This window comes from Suricata suricatta, chromosome 9 (assembly GCF_006229205.1).
Source record: "Suricata suricatta isolate VVHF042 chromosome 9, meerkat_22Aug2017_6uvM2_HiC, whole genome shotgun sequence".
Classification (NCBI taxonomy): Eukaryota; Metazoa; Chordata; class Mammalia; order Carnivora; family Herpestidae; genus Suricata; species Suricata suricatta.
In genome coordinates this window covers 96,105,273-96,114,545 of record NC_043708.1, presented here as the reverse complement: position 1 = coordinate 96,114,545, position 9,273 = coordinate 96,105,273, and the positions used below count along the sequence as shown (strand labels likewise).

Here is a 9,273-nt window from a genome sequence, read left to right as displayed (position 1 = left end):
GGCTAGTATTTAAAATATACAAGGAACTCACGAAACTTCACACCCACAAAACAAATAACCTAGTGAAGAAATGGGCAGAAGACATGAACAGATCCCTCTTGGGAACTTTTAAAAATAATCTGGAGTAAAATAATCAGAGTCTCTTGAGGTAGAGCCCAGACATAGAAAAAGTGTTTACCTGCTCCAGGAAGAGTGCAGCCAGTGTTAGATGAAGCCATTTCTTTCATTAAAAAGGAGGAAATTTAAGCCAAAGATAAGTGAAAGGGAAGCCCAAAATTATTCTGCTAGTTATGGCAAAGTACAAGTACCGTGACACAAACATCCTGTATTCCAGTCTCTCATTGTTTCCCTAACATAGGCTCTGATTCCAAGAGACCTCATAGAATAGGTGTTCTGGTAAAATGACCCAGCAAATGAGAAAAATCTTCCATATGTATGGCAGGTAGGTGGCAGGTGGGTAGATAGATAGAGTCTCTCTGCTCACAAATTCAGTCCAGAAGACAGCTACGAAACAAGAACAGTGTGAGAGTTTTGTTGGATCAGAGACCAGATCTGTGGGGAGGGTGGGTCTGGAAGCTAGCTTCACAGAGGAAGTAGCAGAAATAGGCCAGGAAAAATGGATTTATCAAGTACGCAAGGGAAGAGAAGGCATTTTAAGCAGATGAAACCACTTGTACAAAGACACAGAGGCATGTTCCAGGAAGGGCGTGTGGTTTGTGTGGCTGTAGGGACAGGTGTGCCATAGTGGGACTGGTTGTTAGCGGCCATGGTGATTTTCATAATCAGGATTTGACAGTTTCAAATTGCGGTTATCACTGAAATTAAAGGAACTGCTCAACTTTCTTGGTCCTTTTACTTGTAGGTAGAAATCTGAACAGAATTGATTTGACCTATTCTTTCTAGGTATTTCAGAAGGGCAAGAAATATCCAGTGACATATTTTTGGCATTCCTGTTTCCATCATAGCCAGTTAGCACAACCGTGAAAAATAAGGAGAGGAGGGAAAAAGCCATAGAGGCAGTGTGTTACAGGTTTAAGAAATGAAAATATATTCCAAAAAGCAGGCATCTCCAATCAGTTTACTGAACTCTCCACTAAAGATTTTTCTGGGTTTTTTTAAAAGGTGGCATATCCCTGAGAAAGAATCTACACTTATTAATACATGTAATTCAGTAATTAATAAAAATTTTACTCAGCTTCAGAAACACTGTTCAGGGAAACAGCCCTAAATAAAGAAGGCGTGAAAGGCCTTTCACGTTCTCTTTGTTCTGTATAACAAATCCTTTCCCTTGCAAAGCACCAAATTGCATTTCCCTACTCTGCCACATTGCCGTGAACATGGTCGGGTACATTGTGGCTCTTCCAGGAATATACCTCATATCAATCTTGAAGCCTATTCAAAATGAGGATGGGAGTCAGAGTTGATCTGTGCCAACATTCCTGCTGAGAGTGAGCCCAGTTCCAGTATGTGTGGGTGAGCCCCCACTTTCCACCCTGGTCTGTTTGGGGTACACAGATGCAGCCGACCACAGGGGATGCAAAGTTAAGAAACCACCTGGCAAGAACGCCATCACTCTTTCCTAATGACCTCTCTCCAGGAAACTTTTTTAAAAATCAGGTTTGTCTGTCATTCTGTGCAGCTGGGAACTTTGATGAAAAGCTGCTGCTTCTCCGTAAGCAAGAAAAATGCAGAACTGTGTACAGACTCTAACAACAGGCAGGGGTTCCGGGAGTCCTCTGTGTCTTATAAAACTCTTCCAGCTAACTCGAGTATTGAGAACAGAGGAACTGCTTGGCTTGTGCCTTCATTCTGTACATGAAGAAACTGAGGTTTAAGGACCCAAAGTGGCTTTCCCAAATTGAAGCAGGAGTTGGGTGCCATATCACAGTGTGTAACCTGGGTCTCCTGACTCCTGTGGGCCAAACTGTAGTCCCTAAGCTTGAATATGGTTGCATGTAGCCAGCTTGCCAGTGATGAGGCAGGAGATGTTGCCTATTTTATCAGAATAGGGCTTGGTTTTATAAATCCATCACTGTTGACTTGACTTTTAACCACTCTCAGGCCTTTGTGTCTTGCAGCCCCCTTTATCTGTCTGTGCACTTCCACCTTCTCACCTTGCAGAGAGGGGCTCACTGTGACCAGGGTCACACATATTCCCAAGGAGTGCTACTCACTACCTCCCATCTAGGAAGGGCCAATTAATCCCAGGCGCTCAAGTAGTGTCTGTATTTTGTTTTCTCTGGAATTGTCTAACTCCATAGAGTTTAATTTTGGAAACCCTTGTATGGGGTTTGTGCAGGTAGTGTTTTTGGTTGGTTTGCATGGGACCTGTCATATTTTATAAGCAGACGCAGAGTCGGTTCTCACTCGAATGCTTTATTTTTAAGCATTCCTTTTCCCTATTAAGAATATCTTGCTAAAGAGAAATCTCTTGCTTTAGACTTGCATCTATTTTCCTTTCCACTATGTATTTTGCCTTCTTGGTAATGATAATGAGAAGTGCCTCCCATTTGGGGTCATTTAACCTCTGTCCACTCATGGAGAGAATTCATGAGTAATACCGAATTCTCCAAAGCCCTAATCTGTGGATAAAGCTCTGACTCTGGCTTATAACAAAGTACCTCAGAACATAATTCCATCCACTCAGATCTAATATGAAATCTGACCCAGGTTTTTGTCCCAGTGGACTGCAAATCTGCACTTAGTGAGCACCTGCTAGGTTTGTATGGGAGTCCTCTTAGCTGTGAGGTCCTTCCTGGTACAGGGCTGTGCCCAGCGTTGCACCTGGGACGACATTGGAGAGCCAGGAATATATATGTGTATTGAATGAAGGGAATCCCTGAAAACGGATCTCAGTGTCCTCTTCAGAGGCCCCTCCAGATGGGAATGGTTCTCCCAAGGCCTAACACATTCAGTTGTTTCTTAACACTGAGCTGCAACTTGACCTTCTTCCAAAGATGAAGAGGAAAGGCATTATTCATCTGAGATTTGCCTCACACTGTTTAGCACAAATTTGGTTTCTAAGGAAAGGCTGGCAAAGCACTGACACAGGAAAAATTATTCTTAGGTATTCTCCAATGACCATAGACTGAGCAAGGTTTTTGTATAGTTACCGTAGCCATGAAAATAATCACTGAACAACATTCCTAGTGGCAAAAAAATACCAGCCCCTAGAACTTTTTGATTAATGTCAGGGAGTAGGGTTAACAGAAATGCAATGCCAGCTGTGCCCTCACTTGCTTTACCAACCCCAAACATTTATTCAGCATCTTACTCTGTGTAAAACCCATGATTTCCCCCTGCTTTTGCTTGGTTTTTAATGCCAATATGAAGGCAAAATACAAGTTTTGCAACCGATGGCTTATGATCATCACTTGTATCTATAAAAGGTGATATTCCTACTCACCTTGGTACAATTAGGAGTTTAGGGACAAGATTGTGGTGGTGTGTGGCACACATTAGGTGCTCAGTAAATACAGAAAGGAAGGCAGAAAGTTGAGAGGGAGGCGCATAGAGGGAGTGATGCAAGCTTGTGCCCTGGCATCTGTCTACCTGGGGTCTGAAAGGCTCTGCCAGCCCACCCACTGGGTAAGGTGGCAACACCCATTGACTTCCAACTGCTAAGTTTGGTCATCTTTAAAATAGGATGGTACCTACTATGTAGGATTTTTGAGAGACTTAAATGAGCTATAATATGTGTAAATGTCTGACACAGATCAGCTCAGTAAATGTTAGTTTTCTAATATAATTAATAATAAGTTCAGGAATTCCAGTGATTGCCTTCTTTAAGAAAGCACTTGTCTGTTTATCTTTCTGGACTTAAAGACAAATCACTATCAATATGGATTTCTCAGGGCAGAGAGAGCCAAGAACCCTGGAGTTCCTCAGGAGAATAGGCTGTCACAGAGGACAGCCGTCAGGGACTCCCCATGGTGCTCCCCATGGCGCTGTCATCCCAGCCGCCCTTGTTCTGAGGGCTCCCCTCTCACACTAGGGATCTCAGGCTTCGGTCGTAATTTTCACCCGACTGCTGTCCTCTTGCCAGGACAGAGGGCTGGATTCTCCTTTCTGTTGTGTACATGTGTTTTCTTCCTGAAGGAGAGGAAGCACATTTGCCTGAGAACAGGGCCTTTATTAGCCTGTCTTCTTGGGAGTTTACCTTGAAGTAGAAGGCAGATAGGCTGGCAGAGCAGGAAGAGGGCCATCTGGCTGGTGGGCTGATGCCTGCCCATTAATCTTTAGGCTTGGATGTTAGTATTTCTTAACCCTTGGAAACTAGCATTGTCCTACAAACTAAGAAACACCAATTCTAGCTCTTTCAGAGATCTCACTATTTTTCCCCCGTGGTTAGATTTGTTGCTCAGAGTGAAAATACATTTTCTAAATTTTTTGCCATGAGGTAGAGTAATAATAAAAACATAAAAGCATTTAATCCAGTGAATGAGTAATATTGGAGACTGAGCGAAGTCAGAGTTTCCCTAGTATTTTCCTGAAGCAACTGATAAGCATAGGCAGTCAAGGGAGCCCTGCTCTAGAAAGTCTAGCAGTAGCTCCTCTTAGGATCACCTCCCTTGCTCTATATTGAACCTGGAAGGAGCGGGGCCCTGGCTTTCCCCGCCTGTGTGTAGTAACCATGTGTGGGCACACTGTGTATCAGGTGGGTTTTAAGGACCAAATATCTTCACTTAATCCCCAGGACACCTGAATTCAGAGGTAGATACTATTTTTCACCCCATTTACAGAGGAGGGAACCGAGGCTCCAAGAAGTAAATTTTCCAAGGTCAAACAGTTGGTAAGTGATAAAATCAGTAAAAAAAAAAAAAAACAACCTTCCAGGTTCCAGAAGATTTTCTTTTAACCATGACTACATGGCTTGAGGAGTTGTTAGTCCTACTCAAAGATCTAAACAGGGGGCTTGAAGGGACTCGAATTTAGCATTTCTCTTCTCCAGGCTTTTTAAATATTTTATTTTCAGTAGGATTACAGACCAAAGTAGCATTTTTGATCCCAACAAGAGCACACTGCCTATTTGGGCAATTTGGTGTCTTGGTATTTCCCATACTGTGACCTCTACCCCAGAGTAGAGTAGCACCCTGTTAGGGTCAAGTTCTCCAGCAGCAGCTGCTGAGACGGAGTTTGACATGGAGGTTATTTATTAGGGATCCGTGCTGAAGGGGAGGGAGCACAAGGGGCAAATGAGCCACTGTGCAGGTCTGACAGCTTCCGCCAACCACATGCAGCATGGTGAAGCTCTGTGGCCCTGTGGAGCGGTCTTGGTGAGCTGAGTACAAGGGCCCCTCCACCCCTGCTGCTGCCAGGCCACCCAGGCGAGGGTATTCCCTTGGGCAAGGAAAACACTATTCAGCTGAGGCAGCCTCTAAAAGAGTTGACAGAATTTCTATCACTGAGGCAGTGTGTTCTTCCTCTGTTTCCATTTTGACACTTCTAGTTTCATTAGAATGTGAGTTCACACCATGGTAAATGTGATCTCTAACTCGGCCTATTGTTTGCTTGGCTTCTAGGTAAATAGGCATTGCACAGTATAGACAGATCTTCAGCTATCTGGAATCCTTTTACTATAGACCTAGGAAGAGGCAAAGGTGTAACATCTATATTTTCATTGAGCCATGTGATTAAAGTCCTACATGGTATTTTTGTAAATATATGAAGATTTTCTTTTATATTCATCATGTATCCTGTCTTTCATGTGGAGCCAGTTGGCTTTTTCTTTGGAGGCCAGCGATTAAGATTCCAGATTAAACCACTTTTCCATGTTCCTTCCATCATGAAACTAAAGCAGTCTTCCAACTCCAGCACAGACAGACTGCATCCCAGCTGACTTGTATCTTGTTCACCCAACTTGACCACAGGAGCTATTTCTGCCTCATCTACTGGGTTGGTTTGCCTTGCAGGATCTATTACTGCTGCCTCCCACTGTTGCCCAGAGGTGGCTTTGGCCACTGACTGTCTCAGCTGCAAGGTGTGCAAACCCTCCCTCCATTTCCTTTCTTTCAGGTCGGAAAGCTTATCCAGGAAGCAGCTGGAAGAAGTAACTTGAAGCGAGTAACTCTGGAACTTGGAGGAAAAAGCCCCAATATTATTTTTGCTGATGCTGATTGTAAGTCAACCAAAGATCTCATACATGTGCCAGCACACTGCCTTCCGATGACCTCTCTGGTATCTCCATTTTTGATAGGACACTAAGAAAAAGATCTGCGAAGCTAAGGGACACTTAAGTAAAAGGATTTGGACCCTTCCTTCTAAGGAGCAGATAGTCTAGTAATGGGAAGGAGTGCTTGTCAGTTGGCAGCCGAATAGAGTTAGTTTTCTGGACGCTGATGAGCTGCTTTGACTCTGTAATGCCATAGAGCTGGGTAGAAGAGGCGAAGGCTTGCTCAGGGCTGTGTAGTGGAAAGAGCAGTGGTCTGAGCCTCCGAAAAGCTGAAATACACTCTCCCTGCCTGGGTTCAAGAAATCTGAAAACTTCGCAACTGTGCCTGGTGGCTTTGTAGGTCATTAAGAAAATTCTGGTTCACTAGGCCTGCCAACATTTTCCCAAACCCACAGCCCCTTCTCTGTTTATTGCCCCCATCCTCTGCCGCTTCCATGACTTTCAGCCAGAATGACAACATACTTTGGTCAGTCCCGTACAATTAGACCTACATCAGAGGTGATTACACCTTGGTGGTAGGACTCTGTGACGGTGTGGAACAGAAAACCTTGGAAACCCCATGTGTCCAGTCCATCCTGCCTAGGTGTGGCCTTTCTGTTTCAAAAAGCTTTCCAGGGAATACCATTCCAGATTCTCTTTCAGTCTTCCTTTTTCTTCTTCCCATCCTGCCAGGCACCGCTGCTTTCCCTTTCACCGCTGGAGAGATCGGAAAGCAGTTTGCCTGACCCTCAGCCCAGCTTGGAGTCTCCGGAGAGTTCAGCCTCAGCTTCATGCTGGTTGTCAGAGGAACCAGAACTCCCACACCTCCATCTCTCTTGGGGAGTAGGTCCTCCATTGATGCGATTGGTTGACTGGTGAATGAGTGACTGAGTCAATCATTTAGCAACTAGCACACACCAAACTAGTCTTGAAGTGTACGCTACGACATGAAAAAAGTATATGCCATTACACGATCCCATGTAAATATAGAGGAAAGTTGGTGACTTTCGAGAAGATCAGTTTCTGTTCTAACTTATTAATTCACCAAAATACAAATTAAGCATACAGCTACAAGGTTCTGTGGGTAAGGTTGCATGTTGGCAGTCCATAGATCAGATGCAGGGCATACATACATTTACCTGTCTAAATGTCACACAGGCACTTGAAAAAATAAAAACCGCACAATAAAAGTCCTGATTTTCCTTAAAATTGGCCGTCTAGCAACCAGCAGCTTACATTCACGCAGAGCAAGAGCCAAATGCAGCGGCTTTCCTTCTGAGCCTCCATCAGAGTGTTTGAGTAGCTGGCAGGTTCCTACCACTCCATTTCCTGCCTAGCCCCTTGGCATACTGGGGTTTGAGACCTCTGCTCTAGGTGACGTGGTCCAGTCCCTCTTTTTACAGAAGAAGAAAGAGGCTCAAAGAAGTGAAGTTGTCCAAGTTCACATAGCAAGCAACGCCAGGGTCTAGATAGATGTCGAACTAAGCTGCGTTCTCCATCCAGTGCTCTCGGTGCTACCTACTCACCGTTCGCTCTGCCCTGAGCACCGCATCACACCTGAGGCTCCGAGAGAGGGAAGGGAGGGGGCCCATGGACAGGCCTCTCCGCAGGCGAGCTAGTGCTGAGGACATGGCTCTTTTCCTCTTTCAGTGGACTATGCTGTGGAGCAGGCTCACCAGGGGGTGTTCTTCAACCAAGGCCAGTGCTGCACGGCGGGGTCTCGCATCTTTGTGGAGGAGTCCATCTATGAGGAGTTTGTGAGAAGAAGTGTGGAGCGGGCCAAGAGGCGCATTGTGGGGAGTCCCTTTGATCCCACCACTGAGCAGGGACCCCAGGTAGAGAAATAATAAACATCTGCTTTCTTAATCCTTGGCGAGCACTGGACACTCTAGTGGGACCCCAGAAACTTTTTTTTCCCACTTCCTCATTACTCTTGCACCTTGTCTGCATGGCTAGAAATGTAGCTGGTGAGGCGTTCTTATTCCTCATGCTTCCTTTTTCCTTTCTAAATTTTATCTCTGAAACACTAAGGGATTAGGGTTGCCCTAAGGATACTTTGAACTTTGAGAGAAAATTGGAGTGTCTTAGCTCTAAAGAAAGACCTGTGCATGACAAGATAGATGTTGACCTTGAGAACAGTCTGGTGGTAATCACTGACCTTCAAGACCCCCCTACAATTGCCATTGTCAGGGAGAGTGGGCATCTTTCTTTCTTAGAAGCCACTTATCCTTCTTCAGTGGCCAAGGAATCTCTCCACCAAGCTGACCTACTTGGGGAAGTCACTTGTGGCTTGTAAATGTGTAAGAAACGAGGGCCTCCTTTCCACTCTGCTATATGGTTATCGCTTACCCTGAATGCTTCATGTGATGGGATGGGGAGGGGAGGAGAGAGAGGAGAGGGCCACAAAAGTCCCTGCAGTTCACAGTGTTTGGCTCTGTGGGTTCTCCACAATCATCAAGGCTTATTTCCCGAGAGAATTCTGGTTTTAAACTATAGATAGAGCCTGAGAATTTGTCAAGGCTGTTTGGACCAGATTGCATCTGGATCTCTAGAGTGTGGGTCTTCCCAATAAGAATCAACATCACCTAAGTTCGGAGACCATTTGAAAGATGATTGAGGAGCAATTCAAACCCAAGTGAATTTAGGTTTTTTACCATAATAACTGAGTGATAATTACAACTTGTGTGGGATAAGACTAATTTTATGGAATAGGAGAACAGTCCTCACTTTTTGTGTTTGATCCTTTCCTCTATGGGTGTAATAGGAGTTCCATTAAAAATATATCCCTGTATGATCTGACGTGTAACACCATATAGCTCACCTGTTGTTTTCAGCTTCTTAGTACAACTTGCTGAACTGTTCATTTGGTTATAGAGGTCAGTTTCCCCCATTTGCAAACAATGACTGATCAATTAGCCAGTTTCTCTATCATCTGGAAACATGGCCTCAATCTGGTAGTTCTGATCTGGCACTCTCATCAATGCAGTACATTCATTGGAATTCCCAACATGCAGGGTTGAATCACACAAAAATCACTGTGTTTTGCAGGTGAAGAATGGGTAAATGAGAGCAGGTCCATGCGATGTGACTAGATATAATGGAGCTTTGAAAAAAAGCACAAA

The 9,273-nt window shown here is 44.5% G+C and overlaps 1 protein-coding gene across 3 annotated transcripts in view; it reads left to right on the top strand.

Moving 5' to 3' along the window:
- ALDH1A2 (aldehyde dehydrogenase 1 family member A2) overlaps positions 1-9,273 on the top strand; it is a 161,249-nt gene that overhangs the window by 130,584 nt on the left and 21,392 nt on the right. For all 3 annotated transcript variants that reach the window (XM_029950725.1, XM_029950726.1, XM_029950723.1), the window contains 2 exons: positions 6,016-6,118; positions 7,802-7,986. In XM_029950725.1, coding sequence (XP_029806585.1) covers positions 6,016-6,118; positions 7,802-7,986 — 288 coding nt within the window. The remainder of the gene's footprint in view (positions 1-6,015; positions 6,119-7,801; positions 7,987-9,273) is intronic.